Below are 24,963 nucleotides of genomic sequence, written 5' to 3' on the forward strand. Positions count from 1 at the left end.
GTCGAATAATTTGCTCTTTGCAAGTTGAGCTGCAAAGATCGTGGGTGCTGACTAGCTGAACTTTGACTCTGGTTACGCTGCCTTGCTCACAAATATGCAATGGGTAATTCCTCGCGAAACGTGACCGTGGCCAATGTGTGCTGTCGCTGTAAAGAGAAGTGACTGTTCTGCCCGTCTGTTGCCCCGTGCAGTATAGTCCTCCTGGGCGTTCACTCCCAGCATAAATCACTCTACGCTGCGTGCCATGTAGTTATTTTCTCGTGGTATGATAAGCACGTGCATTTTCTAGAGCCTCTTCAGTACCTTATTTCCATGCCTTCTTATTTAGTTTGCAAGTTTACAACTTCAGAGCTATTTTAAAGGAGTGAATTTTTTGATGTGAATTCCTCCCGCGATTAGAGGTTTGAGCCCTCTTTTGTTTTTCCTGATTTTTGGTGTGATGATTTAAAATGTTCTCTGATAAGAAACGTTAGGAGAAATGGAAACTGTTAGGCTAGTTCAGCTTCTGTAGCTGGGTGACTTTAACTTAGGCATTTAATTTATTAAGGGCACTTTAATTTGTCATCTGTCCCCGCACTTAGGACAGATCTGCTTATCTAGATTTGCAAATCTTGGGCGGTAGGTAGGATTAAGCACTTGCGGGGAGTGGAGGGGGAAGGCACAGGTAACCTGTTAGATTAAATTGGTAAATACATGGGGCATACAAGTCGGTGGTGTAGTTGAATCACATTATTGCTCTATGTTAGGTTGGTAAATTCTTTACAGCATACTCTTGTTAAAAATTACAGTTGTTTTATTATTTTAATTGGTCAGACATTTATTTATTCTAAAGACAGCTTATCGTATATCTAGATTTGCCTTTGGGGTTTTTTTTTGTTTTTTGATATAGCGGAGGGAAAAACAAGTAGTTGGGAGCGGGGAATGGACGTGGGGAAACAAATGAGAGGAGCTGCTTCAACTGGCGCTCGAAAAATGTCTGTGTAATTGCTGCTTGCAAAGAGCCTTGCTTGTAAATCTATCAGCGCTTGATGGTTTTAGTGTGTTTTTGTAGTATATAATTATGAGCTTTCCTTGTTTCCCGTCTTTTTGATATACGTTATTCCCTGTAAATCTGATATAAGAGATCTGACTACAGAGTTGCCATTGCTCTTGTTAAACCAGATTACTACTTAGTATCTTTTCTGTCTTTTAGAAGATTGTATTCTTTTTTGTCCTTTTCTTGGTTCTATCTAGATGGTCTGTAACAGACTAAATACAGAGCCTCTACTTGTCTGTGTTTTCTGCTAATAGTAGAGTGCTCATGGAAAAGATCGAAACATTTACTCAGTTATTAAAAGTCATCGCTAGTTTCAGGGAAGCAGATGAACGGATTTTTGCCAGACTCTAATTGTTGGGTTAGTTTAGTGTTTTTTCTGAGAGGCTTGTATTTAAGTTTTAAGATGGCTCATCTGTGCTGCAGGATCTCTCTTTACTATTTGCAGAAGGTTATAGGTGTATCCAGTGACTTAGATATCTAAAAGAGAAGACGGGAATCCAAAGGGCTTGGATCTGGCATTGAACGCTCACAACTCCCTAGATAACAGCGCGGACGCAACGGGATGCGGCTGAGGGGTGCTGGAAGATCACCGAGACACGTTAGAGAACGGGATGGTGTGGTATGAGGGAAGGCACCAAGTCCCAAGTGGGAGCTCAGCTCTAAGGTATTGGTGGACAAAAAAAGAGGAGAAAATGGAAAGAGACCACTTTAGATTTGAGGTGGACAAAGTTAAAATTAAAACTGGAATATTGGTACGCTTTAGTTTCTCTTCTCTGGGTTAAGTAAGACCGTATGGATGTATGGTGGTATTTCTCAGTCATATCTAGGGTTCTGTCCTCATTACATTGCTGGAGACTCAGGGACATATTCAGAAATACGCCGTAAGCTTAATACGTAAGAGTAGCAAAGCCGAAGTGAATTGAACTTAAGTAATGTCTAATACAGTTCTTCTTTCTGTTCTTTTTGTCTCTTTCCTAACTATGCTTTCCAGAAAAAAAGGTCAGAAAGTGATAGGATTTCTGATGTAAAGTAGCATTAAAGGCAAGAAGTTTTTCAACGATTCTTTATACATGATAGAGATGCAAACAGTGAACGCAAGAGTTTCTTTCTCTTCGGCATGTTTTTGTAGCCCTTTATGATAACATTAAAAAGGGTGGACGTGGTTTACATTTCTTGGTATTTTTCTTTTGCAGTCTTTCTGTTGTACAGCTATAAAATTTGTTTTTTTGTCCTTGATAGTCTAAAAAGAATTTCATCAGCAACATTTATTTTAAAAAAACTGCAGCGACATTAGAAAATCTAATGAAAATGAAGTTAAATTCTAATGCTAATGAAATTCTAACAGGTACTCAAAGCATGTTGAAATATGTTTAGGAAAAAAGCCATTTTTTTTCTTTCACGGAATTTTAAGCCTAGGTGTTTTTGGTCCTCCAGATTTAGAAGTTCTCTCTGTGTGTCTTATAAGTTTCTTTATTTTTATAATGCATACTTCACTGAACTTAAGTTGTCATTTCTATGTCACTGTGAATAACCTGAAATCTTAACTGAGAACAACTTTCTTATTATTAATTTTCAAATAAATTCAAATGCAGAAGACCCTTCTGATGGATCTAATAGTACTCTGCTGCAATTCAGGCTGATGAAGTAGGGCTTTTTGTCTTGTTTTATAAGTGAAACTGTGGTACCTTTTATAATAGTAAATAACAAGTCTCAGATTGATTACATTTTCAAGAACGCAGATAACACTTTAAATGCTGATTCTCCATGGAAGTAACACCTTTTCTTGGCTTTTTTGTTTCTGTGGGAGGCGTATGGATTCAGCTGGATGTTTTTTAGGAAGATTTTTTTCCCTCTAACATAACACACGTTTTCTTCTTTGCAGGGCGCCAATGCCTCTGCTTTGGAGAAAGAGATTGGTCCTGAGCAGTTCCCAGTGAATGAGCATTACTTTGGCTTGGTCAATGTAAGTGAATTTTCTTTGCTTTAAGTGCTGTTTTCCTATTTATATCCTAATGATAATAAATTCAATTTGGAATAAATTCAAAATCCTAATTTTGAATTTAACAGGATTCTCTTTCAGAACTTTTTCTCTGGGCACTCCTGACACAAAGTGGGAATGTGCAGAGACACCGCATCCTGCAATGTGATGCTATGCCTTGTCGCTTATAACCAATATATACATCTTATTTTAAATACTAAAAAAGAAGTATATTTTTAAATTAAAAAGTCTTTGAGATAAACCTTCATACTTGGGCACATTTCCAGTTATAGGATTATAATACAAAGCTGAAAGGAACATTAATAAAGTGCAAATGCTGTTAGAGCGTGGTTTCTGCTCCTTTTAGAGCAAAGATATTTGATGTTACACTGATATTCAATGTATGTAAGCCTTGAAGTTTTTAAACCAAAACGCATTACTTCTCTAAAAACATACTACTTGTGGAATTCATGGATGTTCTTCTACATGAAGACATAGCCAAGAGATAAATGACGTTTACTTGGCTGATAATTTTCTAACATGTAGAAATACCCCCTTTTTTACTGCCTCGTATACCAGTGAGTCCTTTCAAAATGATTTTTTTTGATCTGTCAGTTTGCGTACATCTGACTTGACTAGGATCTGTTGGGCAATAAGAGTTGTCTGTTTAAATTAACCATGGAAAGAATGGAGCATTGGTGCAATATCGCCTCTGCTCCTGGAGGAGAAAGGCGGCTGTTGCTTTTGTTGCCAATGATGCTATATAAGAAACGAGATATAGAAACAGTGATTCTGTATCATCCCATTTATGATGTGAAAATACATTTTTGGCAGAACTCGCTATAAACCCAGATACTGTTTCTGTTTACTGGTCGTCTAGGCCCATTTCATGGAAAGCTGAAGAACAAAATGATCTACCTTTTGACATACCAAGTAAGGTTAACACAGCTACTAAAGTGTTATTTATTGCAGTGCATTAGAATTCATTTCATTGATTTCTGTGTGTCTCTAGCAGTTTGTGTTCTCAGACACCAAGCTATCTAAAGGCATTGAATTATGTTCCTTAAGTATGGTGTTAATGGCCATTCCAAAGCTTCTGAGGTTTGCACCATAATGAGAAAAATGGAAGGCATCTCCAATTGCAACATAAATAGCATAGTGATGAATACTGTGAAGAAAAAAATAGTATTCTAAAAATAACCAGAGTTACTTTACCCACATGCATACTCTGTTTAGAAGGACAAAATATGACTAATAGTGTTGTGCTTTATTTCTTGCGATGAACTTCTCGGGGATAATCATTTTCCTGCTGCTGTTCTGGAGAACTTTTTCCTGAGTTATTCCTAGCTCTTTAATGAGCTGAAACGAATTGGAGAGCTTTAAAGAATGTAATTTCATGCCATCCAAATGCAAGCCTGCTGCGCAAAGCAGTCCCACTTTACTCCTCGTACAGGTATTGCCACTCGTGTTTCTCCTTTACATCAGGACTGGTACCTGTGCTGAGCACACGCTAAAGGTGCTGAACCCAGGACCGGTTTTCTGAAGGGCTAGATTTCTCTTTGGATCAGTGAGCTGAACCAACTTGCCTGCAGTCAAACGTTTGCTAGAGCCACCGCAGGGTCTATGTTGCGGGGGGAAGGGTCTGACCGTTTCTTTTGACATCCTGTCGTTAAAATGGAGTGTGTGTGGTGTGAAACAGCAGTGTACCAGGGATGGAACAATGCTTTTAGTTCTAGAATTTGGTCTTGCTTTTCAATTTTAAAAACTTTTGCCTTAGAGTGAGTCTTCAAACTTTAATTTTACATGGAAAGTGTAACGTTTTTTGAAATTAGATTATATTGACTCTAAATACAATCAGTTTTAAGCAAAAAAATTTTTGGCACCTGTTTGAAAAACTTATTTATACCAGAGAAACCGTGACAAAAAGAGTTGTTAAAACTTACGTGTTGGTACCTGCTTTTTCCTTTGTACTTTGGGTCACGTAGACCATATACACGTGAATTGTCTGTTTGATCTGTGCTTGTCGCTCTAGGATTGCAGATATTCAGCCTACTGAGACTTGCCATGCCAACCTCTCTTTTTCAGCCTGTTTTTTCTGGGTTTTTTAATCCAAGACAAATGGTCACATCCCTCTTTTTCCAGCAAAATTAAGGTCGTGACTGGGAAGACCTGACTACGTTGTATTTCCGAATGCAAGCAGATTGAAGTTAAAATTGTAACGCTGCTGTCTAATAACTTTGTTTATTTTGGAGAACTGTCTATAATGCAGAGAAGGGTAAATCAGTAGTTGATTTACTCAAAAGTTTGAGCGATTCAAGGCCTTGCGAAAGTTAGTAGGATTTTGTTCTAACATTGAAAAAGCCAGAATTTCTGAATTAAATGCGTCACATGGTCTTTTTGCAAAGTACGTGGCGTGTGGTGACATCTAAAATGTGAACAGGCAAGATAGGGATCGGAGGAAGAAAAGTTCTTCCCCGTTACTCCGTTATGTAGCGATAGGAACAAGCAAAGCAAGCTGAAATACTGTTTAGAAGGACATTTGTAAAATTTAAAACTTTCCATAAGGTATATTATTTGTCATATCACTTCAAGACTGCTACAAAGCCTCCTGCATCTGACGGTCAGAAGTTTTTAAAACTATTTGGACTGAACTTTAACTCTTCCGTTTGGTTTTCAGAACGTCTCGGTGGGTAACATCAAAGCTGTACATGTACAACTGATGAATTTCTTACCCTTTGACGTGTTTTCTCCGTAAATACAATCCTAAAATCTCACCGACTGCTTACTTTGTAAACTTTTTGACTTAAGGAGCACCATGACCTCCCAGGTTTTTTTAACAAGGTTAATTACTAGTTTCTTGTGTCTCTTAAAATTATTTTCTGGGATTATTATAGACAAATATATTAGATATGATTGTTCCAAGACAAAGCGTCTACTCATGACAGATCTTCACTCATTTTCGTACTTCTCTTGCTTATTTTGTCTTGCATGCAAATCTAATTACTGTGATGTTTATTCCATTTTTTAGGTCACTAATAAACATGAATTCGGTTCTGTCCTAATTCACATGCTCAGCTCGTATATTTGTTTTGCTCATGTGAATAAGTTTTGACTGTTGTTCCGTGTTGTTTGCATATGGTAAAAATTAATGTTAATGTATGTGTAAGGCTGTAACCTTTTGAGCTGTGCGAGTTAAACTCTTAATTTTCTGTTTCTCTCAGTCAGCAAACTGATTATTAACTTGCAGTCATTCTGCTACAGTAATTATACCGAATTCTGGTGAACGCTAGTGTCCGTATTCTCTGAGTACTGCTTAATATGATTATCCGTGTTCTGTGATCAGATTATTTGTATGTTTATTTTGTTTATTTTAAATATTTTGCCCTCAGTGCGCTTAAGATACAGAAGCGCGTTACCAGAGTACCTGGGGACTGGCAAACCTAAAATCCCAAAACCCGAAAACGTTTTTGAAGCAACAGCATTGTACAGTACAGTTGCACAATAAATTGCAGAGAGGAAACTCAAGCATGCTGTATTTCTTCTAGATGATACGCAGCTTTAGGTGATTTTTCAGTGGTTTAAGCGTTAGTCCTTGTTAAGCAATCTGGAACGCCGCCTCTGGAAGCGGTGTTATCGCTGGCCTCCTCTCCGCAAAATGACGCTGCCTTCAGATAGGGCAGATGTCAAACAGCTGCTCTTTGCATTTGCCTGCATCATGTGCTTTTCATAAGATTTCATTGTAAACAGGAAGTATTTAACATGCACCTTGCTAGCTAATCTCAAAAAGCTAATTTTGCTATCTGACGCAGGCAAATCTAAAACACGAGTTAATGCCTTGAGCTCCTGTTACCGTAATGTAATTGGGAGGCAGAGATGCGGTGATGCTGATGGATGCTGTCTGCCCGCTCTCCTGTTTGCCTGTCCCTGAGTTGCGCTGTGTCGCTGGCACCTTTCTGCATCAGTGGCAGCAGGATCCGCCCTGCCCAGGCCTGGCAGCCTGCTGTGTCTCCAGAAGTTTTGATTCTGTGCTGAGCCCTTAATTGGCTTTTGCTTATGTCAGTGGTTTCCCGTTTTATTTGTGCGTGTCACCGTTGTGACTACTGTCTTCCCTTCCTTTTCTTGCTGTTTCTGGTTGTGATGAAACAAGGACGAGTCTTTTGGTGAACGTCTACTAGTATTTCCCCCAAAAATGAACTTTGGGAGATGATTTTCCCATTTGTAATATACGGCGTTTTTCATGAGCGACCTCTTTCTTTTGTTTCTTTTTAACAGACCTAATATGAAAATGTTTGTTTTCCCTTTGTTCTGTTTTAACCAGTTCGGCAATACCTGCTACTGCAACTCAGTCTTACAGGCACTTTATTTTTGTCGTCCATTTCGGGAAAAAGTTTTGGCATACAAAGTGCAGCCCCGAAAGAAGGAAAGCCTCCTGACATGCCTCTCTGATCTCTTCAACAGTATCGCTACGCAAAAGAAGAAGGTGGGAGTCATCCCACCCAAGAAATTTATTTCCCGATTGAGGAAAGAAAATGGTAAATGAGTAAATGAAATCCTCATGCAGATGTAAACGTTGAGTATTTAAGCATATTAAAATGTGGCCACAATTTTCTTTTTAAGTGAGTCCAAACCGTCAAGTTTTAACAGATTTCTGAGAGATTTTTGAACTCCAGTTTGTGGTGTGAATTTCACCACCTCTGTGGCATAGGAAGAGCGATTATATCAGAATTAACTGTGCTCTGTCATAGAAGGATTATCTAGATGTCTTTGTGTACCGAAATCTCAGTGCTCCAGTTATTCTGTGTTGGCATAATGAACTCTGGAGGTCTGCTGCAAGTCTGCACGCTGTGGGTTGTGCCAGAAGTTATCAGGTGCCAGTTAGACCTCGCACAGTTGGTCAAAATTAAAGTCTCTGAGGAGACTTATGTACTTTTAACCTCCTTTCTTACATTTGTGGTAGTATGAATACTTTATGATGAGAATTGGCGGTTATTTCCCAGGGCTAGTTTGTGAAGGAAAGTGCTATATGTTGATTTATCATCTCTGTTTGGACTCGAAAAGGTAACAGACTTATGTTAATGTGGGAATTTTTGCGCCTTGGTGCTGGACTTAATGAACTGACGGCCCAAGGCAACGCATATGAATTTCTTTATTTCTCCCCTTCTCACCAAGGGGAAGAAAGGCACGGTTTTCTTCTGTTCCAAGCAGTGCCCGAAGTTTCGTTTATATAATCTTTCAGCTATCTGTCTGTTTGTTGCAACCTGAGAAATAAGTAAGAGTAATCTAATATCCGTTGCTAGGACCACAGCAGCGTACCCCAAAATTTTGAGAGTCATATAATAGAGTAGAGAAGGGGAAAGGGCATGCACAGTAACTTGATATTTTAAAGCATCTGTGTTTTTCCATTTTTCCCTGTTCTTTTCCTTTCCAGAATTATTTGATAATTATATGCAGCAGGATGCACATGAGTTCCTAAACTACCTACTTAACACTATTGCTGATTTACTACAAGAAGAGAAAAAGCAGGAGAAGCAGAACGGCAAACTCCAGAATGGCAGCATCGAGAGTGAAGAAGGAGACAAGACTGATCTGACGTGGGTCCATGAAATCTTCCAAGGAACACTAACCAATGAAACCAGATGTCTTAACTGTGAGGCTGTACGTTTAAAACAAAACAAAATCTCTTTAGATTTTTTTCACAGGTTCTGGATCGTTTTCCCTAATACTAAGCACACTTTTTCATTTATTAGGATAGATGAATTTGCACTCTATTAAAATATGGAGCATAGCGTATTTTATGACTATCACCTCTATGTTCAAACCAATGCTCATTAAGGTATGTTTCTCAGAAAAAGCATAGTGTTTTTTCTATTCCTCCTCCCTGTTTCCATCAAGGCAGTCTGCACCTGGCTGATATGAGCTGCCTTTTTGTCTTCATGTTATTTTTTGTGTCAGTGATTGATAGTTTATGTTGTGTTTATACATGAGAGTTACTCACTATTTATTTAACTCTGGGATTAACTGAATTTAATGATTCTTAAAATGAAAGTCTGTGCTTCTTGGTGCTGATCCATAGCCACTCTATTTGACAGCAAGAGAAGTGCCAGAAGTCTAAAATTAGAAGAACCACACCACCTTCAGACCAGGAATTTGTAGTTAGTCATGTGCTGCTTCGATTAAATAATATTTCGGAAAGAGGGAAAAAAAAAGAAAAGGGAAGAAAAACCACACAGATGGGGAGAGAAGAAAAGAGAAATGATTACAAATGAAGCGACTACTCTTGGCATTTTAAATCTAGAATTATGGCTATATGGTGAATAGAAATTCTAAAAATGGCATTAGTTAGATTCTGTCTCAAGAATTCTGAGATTAAATGTGCCTGTTCCACAAATGGAAAGATGTTTTCTAACCCATCCTAGGATTTAAACGAAAACCCAGCTGTTTCTGCGTTTCATATAAGATCTGCTGTTAGACTCCGAAATGCAGCAGAAAGCTATATTAGTCTTCAAAACAGTGGAACAGTTAAAGCTTCTCCAGCTCTGAGAGCTCTCAGTGGTAAGAACTTGTTTTTGCCAGTGAAGTAAGCAGATGTGTCTTGAAGGCTCGAGAGGGAGAGATATGTTTTGCAAGGAAGGCTTTATTTTCCATTTTTTTCCTGTTTATTTTCTTTTTTAAGATATTCCATTTTGGATTATAACTACACATCAGATTATTTGTTCACTTTTAGTTTTCTTCAAGAAAGGACCTCTGTGTGTATTTGTAAAAATCACACATCTGTCTGTTTGCAAGCAGGACATTGCACTATTCCAGGAGCTTAAAGCAATTCTAAAACCTGCCAGATTCCAAACTGTTATGAAATATTTCTTCTTATTTTTTTTTTCAAGGTTAGTAGCAAAGATGAAGACTTTCTGGATCTATCGGTTGATGTGGAACAAAATACATCAATTACACACTGTTTAAGGTAAATGGAAATGTTGTGGGGTGGAGGAAAAAACTGCACTTGGTCAGAAGGGAAGAAGCTGAGTTAGTTGCTCTGTTGTGCAACAGTTGCAGAGTGTTGTTGATGTTATCTTTATCATGCTTATTGAGTCTGCTGTTTTCTTGGTGTTTACTAAAAGATAACCCAGACTTTGGCTAGTCAATGGCTGGTGGTTATAGGTTCTAAAATTTCATGTCTAGCACCAAGTAAAATATGGAATGGAAGCAAAACCTATTACCTTATTGCTGTGTCTTGTTTGATTCCTCTCTAGAAACTAGTTGGTGTTCTGGAGAGAGTCGTTTCCAGCTTTTTCTAGTTGAGCGTTGATAGCACAGCCCAAGACTGAGACAAATGCAGCTTAGAAGCATTTGGGAGATATGAGCGATGTGAATAAGAGGGATTTCATTTTCTGTGTGTACTGTTTTCTCGGCCGTATTAGGAATAACTTTAAACGGGATGGTCTGACTGAATATTCCTGCCTATTTGACTTTTTTTTCGCCTTCATTTCCACAGAGGGTTTAGTAATACTGAAACTCTGTGCAGTGAATATAAATACTATTGTGAGCAGTGCCGCAGTAAACAGGAAGCACAGAAGAGGTAAGGTTTAAATATTTGGGCTAATGTAAATGTTCTCTTAATATATGAGTCAAATGTGAAATCAGTAAAAAGATGCAAGACTACTTAGGTCTGTGTTTGGCGGGGAAGGAGGGTAAGGAAAAGTATCTCTATGGAGAAAACAGGTAACTGTAGCAACCTTACCGGAGAGAAATGGAGGGGTTAATTTAATATTCCTCTCTGTGGTGCTTCGAGACATACTTTTTCTCGCCCATTAGCGTTAATCAGCTCAAAGCCACTGAAGAGAATCCTCCCTGCTTTCTCCGAGCACTATATGCAAAAATCTTACTTGGCAGGAGCTAGAGCGCCAAGACGGAGATTTATTCCATCCCCTTCTTTCCCTTGATATGATGACAAACAGCTGTTCTGCAGTCAGATATCAGTTACGTTATTAATCTTTCCAAGTAAATGTTGCCCATTCTCACCAAAACATACATGAGAAAGCAGCCTTTTAAAAATCTTCATCAGCTTTTTAGATGGGTTTTAAGAAGCTTCTTCAAGACCATATTGAAATAGTTTTAGAACAAAGCTCTGTTTTAGGTGATCTGCTAATACCTTGTTCTTTGTTTAACCTATTTTTATGGTTCAGAATGAGAGTGAAAAAGTTGCCCATGATTCTAGCTCTGCACTTAAAAAGGTTCAAATACATGGACCAGCTGCATCGATATACCAAACTCTCCTACCGTGTAGTCTTTCCCTTGGAGCTCCGGCTCTTTAACACTTCAGGAGATGCTACAAATCCTGACAGAATGTATGACCTTGTGGCTGTAGTTGTTCACTGTGGCAGGTATGTCTCTGTGCTTTCTGGACCTTAAAAGCCTTTCCTTGACGTTTAAAGCGAGTCGGTCATTCGTATGCTATTGTATGACAGTACAGTGGCTGACAATATGGGAGTATGCTGAGCAGCATCAGAGCTGTTTGTCTGAAAGTATTTAGAATATATATTTACTTAGCAACACTTTAAATTTTGCTTTCAGAGCACACAGTCGCAGGCTTGCTCTTTTCTCAGCTCTCAGATGTGCTGGCGATTCAGACAAGTTGTGTCTGTGAGCCTTAGGAAAGTAAGAGCAGTCTTAAAAGTACAAAAACAAAAAAAAACCCCTGCTTTCCAGGAAAAATAAATGAAATAAAAACAAATTTTGGAAAAGCACTGACTAAAATAGAATTAATTTATAGATCCCTTGTTGCCACTTGCTAAACCATTAAAGGTTTTTTTAGAAGCTAGCGCCACCAAGTGGAATAAACAGTGTACTGCTTTTTTTTAAAATAACTTTATACCCTTTATAGGGCTTGGTTAAAGCCTTTTTTGTTATAGTGGTTTTAATTCTGTTTGAATATCAAAGAAGAACAAAGATTAAGCACTTTTAAGAAAAAAGCAGTCATGGAGGTCAGAAAAAATGTTTACATCTGCCTTTTGGAACAGTGAATTTCAAAGTCACAGGAAGTTGCTGCAGCATGCAGAAGTGTTTTGAAACATCTGTATTGCGAGGAATGACAATAGGATCAACACGCTGGTGTTGCGTAGATTTAGCACAAGTAAGCTATGCAATTCTAACTTGTTTCTGTTGTGTACAGTTGTGCTATTTTTGGATTTATTTTTACCGTATTAAGAATCCTTCCTGTGCATTTTCTATAGATTCTTAATTTGCTACACCTGTAACTATATTTTTGTTTTAGCAATGTAAAGAAGTGGCGATTAATAACGTTAAATGTGTTAGGTGTGTGGCTTAGCTTTTTGTTCTCAAAGCTGTTGACTTGTATGATGAGGCTTTTAGGGGTCCCATGTGACTCTTCTGCTTTTAATTCTTACGAAGAACTTACCAAAGACTTTAGATGTTGTTTTCCAAGTAGATGAGTTTTCAGAACTTATTTAAAATATTTTGTTTTCTTAATTTTACTTTTCATTTACTGACTCTAAACCAGTTTAGTTCTGTGACAGGTATTGTGTTTAAGTACATCAATAATTCTGAAAACTAGAGAAGTAGCATAAAGGCCATATAAATGTATCTTGTTTTAAAGTCTTATTTAGCTTCTAAGCGAAAAGTAAAGCCAGAAAAATTAAAAGGAAAAATCTTTTTTTTCATTGTTTCTGAATTGTGCTCTCAAAGTTGGAGGTTAGTAGATGGAGAGCTCATGTTATTCTTTGCATACCGTTTCTTATCCTAAACTAATACTTTTTTTAGGGCTGTCTGCCTGCCTTTACTCTGTCTATCGATCCTTCCCCCTTTGAGTTAGGTCGTTTTGTTGTCCTTTTGCATCAGGGTAAGCATTCAGGATGTAGGAATCAGCCTGGGAGACTGCCACAGGAACTAGGAGCAGCAGTCGCAGAAAGCCCATCCCCAGTCATCCACAGGCTGAGGCACGCTCAGTATTTGAAAAAAAAGTCTCCAGACAAGTTTGGCGTTTGCAAATAAAGTATTTCAACCAGTTATAATGGTCGAAATACTCAATAGTCATGAGTGTGACAAAACAGCGATTGAAATAACTGGTTTTTAATTATGTCTTTTGAAATATGTGAATGACTATCTGAAATATTTATAAAATTGTATATTTTGACTTGAACGTATTTGGCAAGTGGCGAAGATGGAAATTTTAGTTCAAGCAATTTGGCAAAGTCTAAGAACCTAAACAGTCTTATGGGTGGTGTTAGACAACATTAAAAGATGGGGAATCTAACTCTGCCAGTAACAGCTGCAATCACTTGGGAAAGCAGTGGGTCCTGCCTCTGTAGGCGCAACAGTAATATATTTTCAATCCTTTTTCTGGCAGTGGTCCAAATCGTGGACATTATATCACCATTGTGAAGAGCCATGGCTTTTGGTTGCTGTTTGATGATGACATTGTAGAGGTAGGTATGCTTTTCCATAGTGAAAACGGTGTAGACAGCATCACTCTCCAGCTCCGTGGCTGGCAAACCAACCTGAAGGCTGTATTGACAGCTAAGACCTAGGCTGATGTGCGGCTGTTCAGTCTGAAATACTGCACGGACTTTGAGCGTATCAAATCTTTACATTTCTGCCTACCTCTAGGCGTCTTTGTGACAGTTGTATTTCATTGCTACATTAAGTTTTTTTAAACTTTTATGTAGACAGTTGCCCCCAACAAATAGGACTGTAGAAAGAGTGTGAAAAAGATTTTGGAGGCCTGTGGTGGTTAGATCCTAAGGATACACATAGACGTTTGGACCATTGGTGACTATGTTTAAAGATTGTACTCAAGCAAGCTGTTCCTTAACTTTACTATTAACATATCTATAAATACGGATATCCAGAATATTTATACATCCATATCTTTCACATAGTTATCAACCACATATCAAACAGCACAATAGAACTGCTCTCTCTATATAAAGGTGAAAATGTACTGTTTGCCTCTGAGATCTCATGATCAGGTTCAGGGCCTGATGCGAAGTGTCTCAATGTGCAAGATCCTTGCTTGTGCTGAAATAAAGAGATGTTATAGCTTTTTCTTTTTTCTTCTTAATCTTTGGCTAATTTTTGAGCGTTAGGAGTGACTGCCTAGTGATTTGGACAGCTTATATGACTACGGCGAGTTATCTTTCCCCGTTTATTATATTCTGAGTGTTACTTTCCTCTGTCGTAGCTGACATAATTACACACTTCCGCCATTTCTGAAAATAATGCTCACCTTAATATTTTAAATGTAAACATTCACCGTCTTTTCCATCCAGGAGATAAGCTTGTCATTTTAGAAGTAGCTATAAAATAACTGTCTTGCTGTTCTTTATTTGTTTTCTGTCAATCACTTCTATGTTGAATAGTAGCTTATAGGTTGAAACAAAATTCCTTTTTATCTCCAAACACTGTTGGCAGTTTTATAGATGTATCAAAACAGAGCTTTTACATGTGTACCGCCTGGTATTGGATAATAAATTCAAGGAGCTGTCACAAGGAAGGTAGAATGTAGTTCTTCTCCTGGAGGGATGCTTTTTTCTTAAGTTGCTTTTCTAACTTCAGTCATGGCTTTTTTTTTTTTCTTTTTTTCCAATTTCATTTTAACAGAGTTCACTAAAAATGCTGTAAAAATAAAGCTCTTTGATCTGAAATTTCTACTTTTTGTGTTTTTCAGTGTTTCTCCTTTGAGCTTTTGCTGTGTGCGCATGGTCTTTGTTTTCTATAAAAGTTAGGCTTTGTTTTTCTTCCTCGTGGTGGGCATGAAAAATTGCATGCAAGAGTTTTGCATAGGAGTCTTATCATTGGACCTTTCATAGGAACAGAGTTGCTCCTTGAACCACTTTGGATTAGTGTAGCATAAACAAGTAGTGTAGCATAAACCTACTGGGTTTGTCCCAGAGGATTTTTTCTCTGACTACCCATCATATCTGCTCTTGCCTTCCAAGTGTTTGCTAAGCATGACGCTCTCACTTTCCTCTGCCTAGGAAGTATCACCTGTTCTCTTGCCTAGACTCTCTAGAACTCACCTGAATTTCTGGTGATTCGGTGATCAAGGGGAACAGAGTAGTGGAGACTGCTGATAATACCGGCTGCTAGAGGAAGTAGCTGCAGTTTTGCTCATCTCTTCTTTCTCCTTAGTCCTCAGCTCTGGAGATCGACTTCTACTCTAGCTTTTACTGAAAAAATAAAGCGAAGCTGTAACTGCTGTTACCAGTTCCATCTGCTGCCCAAAGAGATTTAAACATCTATTCTGAAGATAACCAAGTACTGTTTTCAAACTATTTGTGATTGGCGTTAAGGTGACAGCAGAGGAAATGTATTGCTGTGTATCACAATCCAGAAGTTGTCCTCAAAAATTGAGTGGCTCCAAAACCCCTAAAATGTGAATTATGGAGATGTTTGGGGGGCTCACCAGGGAAGCCTCCTACTCTTCAGAGACTCACAGAACAGGCAAACAATTTTGTTTTTTAAAGCTTTGGACGCTTAACATTCTAACTATGAACTGGGTGCATAGTGAAACAAGTACTAGTCAGCAGACTTGAGAAGATGAGTCCAAAGCTCTTGTTCCTGTATATATATCTATATTGTTATATAGATGCTAAAAGTGTAACACAGCGCAGGAGAAAACGTTTCCCCCTTCCGTACAGTTGAAAAGCTTTGTTGTATTTTTGATAAGTGATGTGAGTTAATAGCTCTGAAGTGTCAACAGGAAGTACTTTACTCTCACTGCTCTGTTGAATGCCATGGAAGTGGTGAAGTCGTATTTCTCTATTTGGGTTTGATTGGAAGGTCGGTTTTCAATTAAAACTGAAGACAGTTGATAACAAAACATACTACAGCGTATGTGAAAAGCAATTTTGCCAAATCCAAGGGGCGCATCAGTTCAAAGGGGATAGTGTGCCAAGCGAAGTAATTGAGAAACCTGAGTAAGCGATCTGTGGTTGGTTTGGCAAGTTGTCATTAGAGCAACTAAGCGATACATCACAGTGACTATGTTTATCTGAAACGGAGGGAGAAGTGTCTATCCAAGGAGCTCTCCAAATTGAGAAAAGGGTGAGAATGATTATATATCTTAGCTTAAAAATTTGTCAGAGATTTGCAGCATTCAGCTGTGTTGTGAATGGTACACAGGGAAAAGATTTGCTTTGGGAAACTCAGATAATTGTGTAGAAATGTGCAAAGGAAAGCAAAGCTCAGTAACATGAAAAACCATCTTAATGCCAGGTGAGGCTTTGCAATCTTAAATGTAGTTGTGAAACGACCAACTCTTTATCACTTAAAAACCGCAACTGGCTAAAACTTTGTTGTCCACAGCATACGTAGCAAGCTGAGGACAGAGGAAGAAGGAGGTCTGTATAATCTTCTCGTTTCCACTGTGTTTTCTGTGGATAGTGGAATTGAAAAAGGAAGTCAGTTTGCCATGATAAAACAAACTAAAAATATCTATAGAATGAATTAATCTATATAAGATGTTGAGTTGCATTCAGAATGAGTGGAAAGAGTAGTGGAAATGGACTTGATTACATGGCAAGTTAGTAAAATGTTTGAGTTGTCTGCTAAATACATTACAAGGACTAAAGAATATTCTTTTGCTGTTTTTCTATTAAAATACGTATCTAACAGTTAGCAGTAGACATGCATTATGTTAATAAATTGTGTGGAAGTCCTAAAGCCCTCCCTGCAGTATTTCAACTTCTCTGAAGTCTTCAAATGGAGAGAGAAAGACAAAGCAGCTGCTTTTTTTTTTTTTTTTCCCCCCAAAATTATTTTAACGGAAGGTGTCTGACCAAGCTATTCAAAGGAGAATTTTCTGCTGTTATGTCTTGGAGTTGATACATCTTCTGGAAACTTACTGACTATGCCTATTTTTCTCATATGCAGTGCTTCAAAAGGGATAGGGAAAGAATGGCCTAAACTTGCAGGTTGTTTGACAGTGCCACTTAAAAAAACCAATGCTTTTGGGTTTGCTGGTGATGCTAAAGTCCGCTCAGTGAGCAGGGATTCAGCATGCTGCCAAGTGGATTCTGCAGCAGAGGAGGCTCTTTGAAGGAGCCATAGCGTGGTCCCTTCCTCTGAAATGTAGGCAGAGGTTGGTCTCTGCTGCTCCCTCTCCCAGTCAAAACAGAGGAGTTCTTTGATCATCCCAGTGTCTCTCTAATATTCTGAACTTTTTTTTTTCCTTCCTCAATTTTATTCCTTGGGGAATAAAAGGAGAAGTTGCTTTGCTAATTCCAGGCCAGTCTCCCATTGGTCCTCCACATCAGTGTCGGGCTACTTCAGCCGATCGTTTCTGTGGATCCAGAGTCTTAAAGGTGTTTTAAAATATTAAAACACAGTGGGCTGCTGAGTAATACAGGTCATTGCGAGTGTTTTATTTCAGTGCTTCAATCTCTGCACTTGCTCTCCCCTGATCGCAGAATCAAATTCAGTAATGTGAAACCAGCCGTTCTCAGGAGTTGGATCAAGACTGTAGAACTTGCATCTTTAAAACATAACGCTCTATGGGCCTGGCTTCTTGGCGTATAAAATGAAAAACTGCTTTTCTGCACGTATTCACAACTTTAAATGTAAAGAAGTCGTTTATTTCTGTTAATATGAAGAACAAGTTATTTATCTTAAAGCACCAACCTTGTGGTGATGTTCTCGTCGGCATTGTACTAGCAAATCCGAACGCAAGGAAAGCGCTCATAAAACCAGATGATTGTCAGATGTGGTCCACATGTTTTATGGTACAGTTAGTAGCTGCTGTTGCAGGACTTCCCCACGTAAGAGGGCCGCAAGATCTTTAAAATCTAAAGTTACTTTAGCTGAATGTTGAATATGCTCACAAAGGTCCTTATGTACTCCCAATTATGCAATAATTTTCTTTGCTGATCTTTAACTGTTTTTCATCTACATTGCAGACCTATAGCTGGGAAAGGTAACTCCAATGTGAACGAGGAGGCAAAAATAAAAAACATCATGCAAATTTTTGGGAATACACTTTTATGAATCCCTTTGCCATAGTCCCTCTTAAGAGTGTACCGCTTCTGAGAAGGTTTTTTTGTCTTGATTTCTTTTTTTCAATATTTCATAGTTAATAAGCAGGGAAAATGCTTGTTCTATCATTTTATTATTACTGCATGGCTTTCCAGCATCACCCCCAGAAAACTGAAAGTAATGTTTGGGAAAGGGATTCTTAAAGTGGTGTTTTGTCTGAGCCTAATTTTAACTCTCGTTAATTTTCAGAAAATCGATGCGCAGGCCATTGAAGAATTCTATGGGTTAACATCAGACATTTCCAAAAACTCAGAATCTGGATATATCCTCTTCTACCAGTCGAGAGACTAAAGACAAAAGATAAATGTGTCTAAATAAGAGGAAAAAAGGGATCAAGATATGTCCAAATGGAACATATTTGTGACAGCAGAAGCAGTTCCTCATTGTTGCTGTAGGACCAGGACAGATCCAGCAGGGCGGATAAAGGCTTCTCTCTGCCATTTCTTGGAGGATTAGTGCTGACTGCCGTAACAGGAAGAGCTTTTGCTCCAATTTTTTTCTGGGCTTTTTTTACGTGCTATCTTCCAAAATCTGTGTTACCTCTACTTGAAACCTGGCTGCTTATTTGTTCATGAACTGAAGAAGAGTTTTAAAAGTAGCACTGTAGAATTTTTACCATTTAATGTTGGCCTGAGGCTATACCTTGGTTTCTATCATCATCGTTTTTCTGTATTTTAGCAGAACGATTTCAATATTCAGTGTCAGCTGAAGGCATATTTTAGGATATGAACAGCAGCTGGTTGCTGGAAATTTTTGGTGACTCAGACTTGAGAAGCAGTACAAAGCTAAGACATATTGGAAATGTCAAGTCTGTAATTTAAAAAAAAAAAAAAAAAAGACAAAAAACTCTCTATGCAGCATTGTAAATTCCCCATTATGCATTATCCTGGTTTTCGATAACACTAATAGCACTGTTTCTTTTTATATTTTAATTTTTACTGTTCTGTTTCTTCTTCAGAAGGTATAGGACTTTATCCATATTCAGCCTAATCTATTCTTCCTTTTTTCTTTCGAAGCAGAAGTTTTGACTCAAAGCTACATTGCTGCTTTTCTGCTCCCCTTGAATCTGCAGTTACGTTTTGAAGAATATGTCTGGCAACCAGTTGCTGTAGAAAGTTTAAAGTTACAGCATTTGTTGGAGCTATTGCATAAACCAAAAGTGCCCTCTTTCTGAAACAGAATCTGTTCAACATTTCACTTGATACCTTGTAAACTGATGCAACTAGCATTTGAATCTATGCTAATACACAGAAACAGCACTAATTGTGAAGGGTTAACCAAGGGAAGCATTACTTACATAACTAACCCACTTGTTCTTAGTCTTCAAGATAATGGACGTTTAAGAAGGAAAAACAAACCCCCTTGACATTACCTTGCTAAATGTTGCTCATCATCTGTTGGTAATGTTTGTGTTGACCTGGGACTCATAACCTCCTGAAAATGCTTCTGATTGTTTTACCTCTATAGGCCTTGCTTTACAGAGGAAAGTATGTTAGTCTTTTGAAGACTGAAATTAAGTAATTATCCGTTACGTGTGTATATATTATAATCTCAAGGATAACTAGAAAGAAAAGACTAAGGGAGTTTGTAAGAAATCTCTGAGAATCTTAGGTAATTTTCTTTTTTGAAAAGTCCTGTTACTGTGCCAAAGCTTGTCGCAGCTGGCTCTAAACTACCAGTGGAAATTACCATTTTCCTTTCTTCATTTTGTTAGATAACGCAAGAGCTGTCCTCGGTGTGGTTGTGCCCAGTACAGCCGGTCATAGCATACACTAGTGATTGTTGTTCCGGAGGACGTTTAACTTATGCAATTCTGTGGCTTGTACAGGATATAGAATATTTTACCAAAATATTGTCCTCAGGAAAACAGCAGATCACAAACAGTTTCTTGCGGTGGCTATACGTATCTGTTTTTTCCTTACCATGACCAGAAACATCCTGTTAGCAAGTAACTCCTCTCTTCAGCGTGCAAATTAGTCGTCATCGTTGTGTTCCAGCTGGGTGCAGGTCCCCTTCTCTCCGCACATCTCCTCCTCCAGCAGATAAACTACAGAGGGTTTTTTTTTTTTTAATTATACAGAGTACTGTCATTTGAAGAGACATTCAATAACCTTTTTGTCATCTTGTTCCTACTGTGTGAAAATTGTTCTTGGCTAAGAGTCCTCTCCCCTTGTTCGCACACGAGTCATAAGTCCTCTCTTGGTGGCGCCAACAGAAGTCTGTCATCAGTAAGTCTAGCAAAAAAATAAAAAAAAAAAAAGAGCACTGAGTTAAGAATAATCTAAACAGTAAATACAAAAAATTAATGTAGTACACTAGACATGTATTTTGTATATCTGGCGATACGTTTTTACAAATAAAATACCTGATTGAGAGAGAATATTGAAAGATATATACTATAGATTAAAAACTGTTAAAAGTGCACTTTTGCTACAGATTTATAAGGAAACTAAAAGGAATTAAATTGGAAGAGAATGGTGTGATGTTACTTCTGTATAATAAATGACCCCACCTGTCTCCAATAAAGGTCATGTATGGTCAAATGCACATGGCCCAAATGCTTTTCCTTGAGTTTCAATCAAAAGCAGAAATAAAAGTAATTGGTTAGTCACCATCTCTCCCTAGTTTCTCTCTGCACGTTGGCTGGCTGAGTGATTCTGACTAGTAGGTTTTTTTTCATGCGTAAAACCTCTGCGTAAGCAGTTAAAGATAAATAATTCAGCGCTGCAGTTAAGAACTGATGCGCTGGTAAACCAAGGCGAGGTTACCGAGGGCCTTCTCCCCCGGCACCCCTCCCACCGCAGGCATTCCCTAGTCTCCTCCTCAGCCCCTGGATTGCCTTTTTCCTTCTCTCTCCTTTGCCCCTGGCTGCTGGACTCGGTAAGACTTTGTTGAGAATATTGTTTGACTGATCTGGAACAAAGACATTTAAAACCAAAAATAGTACCGTATGCTTGGAGCTTTTTATCTTCATGGAGGGGCAGGTCTTCCTTTCTGTGCTGTTCGCTCCTGTATAGGGAAAACTTGGTTAAAGGCTGCTTCCTAGAGTAGGAGTCCAGGGGAGTAGGTTAAAATGCCATAGAAGCAAATGAGATTTTGAAGCTGCTTGTAAAAAAAACACTTTTTCAATCCAAAATGCTGCCTGTTCCTTGTCTTGCTGGGTCACACATTAGCAATGAATAAATGGAGCCAGTTTTTACTCTAGTAAATACAAGTTTGACTTTCATTGAAAGAGCTGAGAGTTTTCCCCAAGATGAATTTTGCTGAGGACAAATAACCAAAACCAGAACATGGGAAAGCAATGTGGCTTTAGCTTAGAGCACCAGTAAGGCGGGATTTATCTTAGCTGTTTGGGGCTGGTTCTGTCTTGCTTTTCACTGATGAATGGTTGCATTTGTCTTGTTGCTGTAGGTCTCTTGCGGAGTTTGGTCCTGGAGTGAGGGTGAAGGCCCTCCCATGCTTATTATTTCTCTCTGCTAACCCGCGGCAGAAACAAAATGCTCCCTGTTCTGCTGTTTTACTTCTTTTCAGCAGATCCTACTGTTTGGTTGTGGAGAGGTTCCTGCCCTGAAGACTTCAGAAACAAACGCTTGTTTATGAGTTGGCATTTGTGCTTGGCATGTTCTGGTTACCAGCAGGAGTTTTTAAAGCCACCGTGCCAGCTCGGTTTAGGATATGTTTAAAACAAATCATATTCGATTGGTACAAGAAAGAAAATAGACTAACAAAGGCCCCTGAGACAAGTAAAACCTTCCCCTTGTAGTCCCCGGCATTCATGGAAAGGAAACAATCCTCTGAAACGTAATTAATTCTCAACATGTAAAGTCCTGCTAGCATTTGCTAGTGTTGCACTAATTAACCTTCAGGCTACTTCTGTCTGCTTCCCTTCCCCTCCTGTGAAATCAGCCCTATCTACAGGATTTGTTTCCACCTACCCAGCCAGCCTGTTTTGTTTGGTTCCTGAGAGCAGCAGCAGGGCAGGATTAGATGTCTGTAAGAGATAGTTCAGAATACGTAAGGTTGAAAAGGAAGCGGTATTGGTGGGATAATGCAGGGGTCCTCTTGCATTTCGTTTCTTAAGACGGAGCACTATGCAAAGGAGAACGGTTTGACCTTCTGCGCCATCCGGCTGTTCATTTTAACTCACTTGTCTTTGTGCCAGTATGTGTTTTGAGGGGATGCGTTCTCGGCCTGTGGCACCTAGGAAGCTTGTTTTACGTTAAAGCAGAGCCAAACAGCCCCAGTTATGGGTGAGGATCTCACTGGGGCTAGCAGCTGTGCGTACAAACGTACCAAGTTTGTAGCGGTACTAGATGTTTTCAAATGCTGACCATCCAGCTCCTTTCAGCCGGCATCTGTCCGCTCAGAGCTGTCTGTCTTCAGCACAGGTTTGTGTTACACTTCCTCCTCCAGCCCCAAGCAGTAATCGAGTGAGAAGCACTATTGTATGAATACACAGAGGTGACAGTGGTTCTTAGTCCCGTGTCTTCCACTAAGTACATCCGTGCCATACATCCATCCCACATGGGACGTTGATCCTGACCTAGGTGCTAGGCCAGCAGGCTCCAAAGCAGCAAAGACCTGGTGACATGGACTGCAAAATATTGTAGGTCCTTGGGTAGTCCTGAGTTTCTAGCTTGGGCTGTTGGGTCATTGGTAAGACTGTTGTTTGCATGAAGCTGTTACAGCTGCGTGCAATGTTTCTGCACTGCACCTGGCATGATGGATGAAGCCCTGAAAGGGAAAGACTAATTGCACAGTGGCACCATGTTATTTGAGTTGCTAATAACGAGTGTGTGTGGTGGTTGTCAGTTGTTTTAAAAGCTCCTTAATGCAAATAAATGCAGGGGTTATCGGCAGTTCAGCAATGCATCAGGCTTTTTTCCCCACTTCATCAGGAACAGTACTATCTTTTAGATCTTTGTCCAGGAACTGCTAAAAGCTGCATACCACTTAAAAAAAAATTCTCCATTTGGGTTGGTTTTAGGCCGTTGTTGTGGGAGAGGTGGTTATCTCCTGCAAAGCAGAACTTTACAAGTTCCCTGAAAAGAGAGTATAACAATATCAGCTGGGCCTGGGGAGGTGGAACATTGCAGATCTGCTGAGTGCTGTTTGGGTGCTAACAGGTTAGTTACCTCTAAACAAGATAAGCAGTCAGCAGCTAGGGGATGCTCAGCAGGGGGATCATGATGGTGCAGCACTGCCTTCGTGTGCAACATGGCAATCCTGGGCCAAAAGGAAGAGACTGGCGAGTTGATTGATGCCAGCAGAGGCTCTGCAGACTCAGGCTGTGAAGCCTTCTTGAAACAGCGCTTGGCCTCATGAAGGGAAGCTACAGAATGACTCCCCGGAGACTTTAGATGTAAATAGCTCTGGGGGGCTTCTGGGCGCCTCATTCGGCCCAGCTAACCCCTCTCAGAGCAGCTGTGGCTGGGTAGTTGGTTTCTTCGTCAGGGCACCTTGTGGGCTGTCTCGGGTGCCGCGATGGGATCGGCGCTCTTTGGGGAGATGGACGTGTGAAGCGTGAAGGTGACAGATGTAGGAACAGATGGTGCCTGAGATCGGTATGAAGTGAGGGGGAGCGGACTCATTTTGGTGCATGGACCAATGTCAGCTTGGATGGGGAGGGCAGCAGAGAGGCCCTGGCCATAAAGGGTAACTTAAGAAGCCCCAAAATTCCCCCTGGGGCTTGAGTTGAACCTGAAGGGTCAAGACAAAAAGGATTTGTGAAAGGTTTGGGAATAATGAGGAGAAGGGAGTATCCAAAAGGAAAAGAGATGGAAAGAGTCATTTTCCTAAGGCCTGGACTTAGAAGAGGCAGGATAAGCGGTGCTTCAGCCTGCCAGCTAGAGCAAGCCTCAGCACTGCTCCTGAAGACAAGATCGTGGCCCTGGATGGAAGTGAAGTCAAACGTAGCTGGAGCCATTTCTTCTCGCTACCCGTGGATGTAGACACACAAGAAAATAGCAGGCAGTTTTCCGTAGGAGTTGAACAATTTCTACTGTAATTAAGTGGCCTAATTAGCACTCTATTAGCGCGTTATGCATTTGTTTCCTTTAGTGAGAAGTAGCCTACACACACTGCAATAAGGCAATGAGTCAGCAACGCTGTAAAGCAGAAAACAGGGACAGTATGGTTATGATCCATGTTTTGCTTGAACTTCCCTAAAGCACACAGAAATGAGGGGATGCCCCAAAAGAGGGGAGAACACATCCGGGATCGCGTGCAAAGCAGCTCAACCCCGTGAGGCTTGGATTTCCCAGGGAAACTCTTTGAGACCTCCTTGTCTTTGCCTCCTTTGTATCCTCTACAGTATGAGTCAGATGAGCGCTAGGAAGACCTTTTCCTTTTTCTCTAAGTGACGGACAATTTGCAATGCGCTTTGCCTTAATATTTGGAAAAATTCAGGCTTGCAGCAGCGTTTTTGCAGGTGGTGGCCACGCAGTTGGAAAGCCGTGGCTCTTATCTCAGCAGCACGGCTCCGTTGCTGAAGGCCCCTGGCTTTGTGCTGGCCAAGAGGGAAAAGGTGGGAGGATGTTCGGTTGTAGCGAGAAATTGGGGCACCATCAAATTGCAACTGGAAGCCACGTCTGCTGGTCCCCCTTTCCCATTACCTGGCCATGTCTAGTTAAAAGGCGTCAGTGCCAAAAGATTGCTCAGTTATCAAACTTCTCCGGGTCCCTTTCTTTCCACCCTTGTGCCAGCAAACCCTCATCGCCTCCCCAGGAAGGGTAGGGCGAATTACACGAGAGAGAGGATGTAGCGGCGGTGGTGGCGACGAGTGTTATTCTTGGCAACGTTTTCCAATTCCCTCCTCCCCCTTTTTTTAAAAAAACTGTTCATTTTCAGATTTTGAGTCACAATATTTCTCTAAGCGAAAGGGCGAAAGTCTGGAAGAAATCCA

The 24,963-nt window shown here is 39.7% G+C and overlaps 1 protein-coding gene across 4 annotated transcripts in view; it reads left to right on the forward strand.

Annotated features, from left to right (window-relative positions):
* LOC104150916 (ubiquitin carboxyl-terminal hydrolase 12) overlaps positions 1 to 20,670 on the forward strand; it is a 31,121-nt gene extending 10,451 nt beyond the window's left edge. The window contains exons 1-9 of one of the 4 annotated variants that reach the window (XM_009685430.2): positions 2,919 to 2,999; positions 3,895 to 3,947; positions 7,333 to 7,546; positions 8,443 to 8,669; positions 9,896 to 9,972; positions 10,504 to 10,587; positions 11,195 to 11,392; positions 13,375 to 13,453; positions 18,249 to 20,670. In XM_009685430.2, coding sequence (XP_009683725.1) covers positions 3,924 to 3,947; positions 7,333 to 7,546; positions 8,443 to 8,669; positions 9,896 to 9,972; positions 10,504 to 10,587; positions 11,195 to 11,392; positions 13,375 to 13,453; positions 18,249 to 18,350 — 1,005 coding nt within the window. In that variant the 5' untranslated portion in view covers positions 2,919 to 2,999; positions 3,895 to 3,923 and the 3' untranslated portion in view covers positions 18,351 to 20,670. Of the gene's footprint in view, positions 1 to 2,918; positions 3,000 to 3,894; positions 3,948 to 7,332; positions 7,547 to 8,442; positions 8,670 to 9,895; positions 9,973 to 10,503; positions 10,588 to 11,194; positions 11,393 to 13,374; positions 13,454 to 18,248 lie in introns of those variants that run through there. The other 3 variants (XM_068956869.1, XM_068956871.1, XM_068956870.1) reach the window with 3 other exon arrangements.
* The last annotated feature ends 4,293 nt before the right edge of the window (positions 20,671 to 24,963 follow it).

Source organism: Struthio camelus, chromosome 11, assembly GCF_040807025.1.
Source record: "Struthio camelus isolate bStrCam1 chromosome 11, bStrCam1.hap1, whole genome shotgun sequence".
Taxonomy (NCBI): Eukaryota; Metazoa; Chordata; class Aves; order Struthioniformes; family Struthionidae; genus Struthio; species Struthio camelus.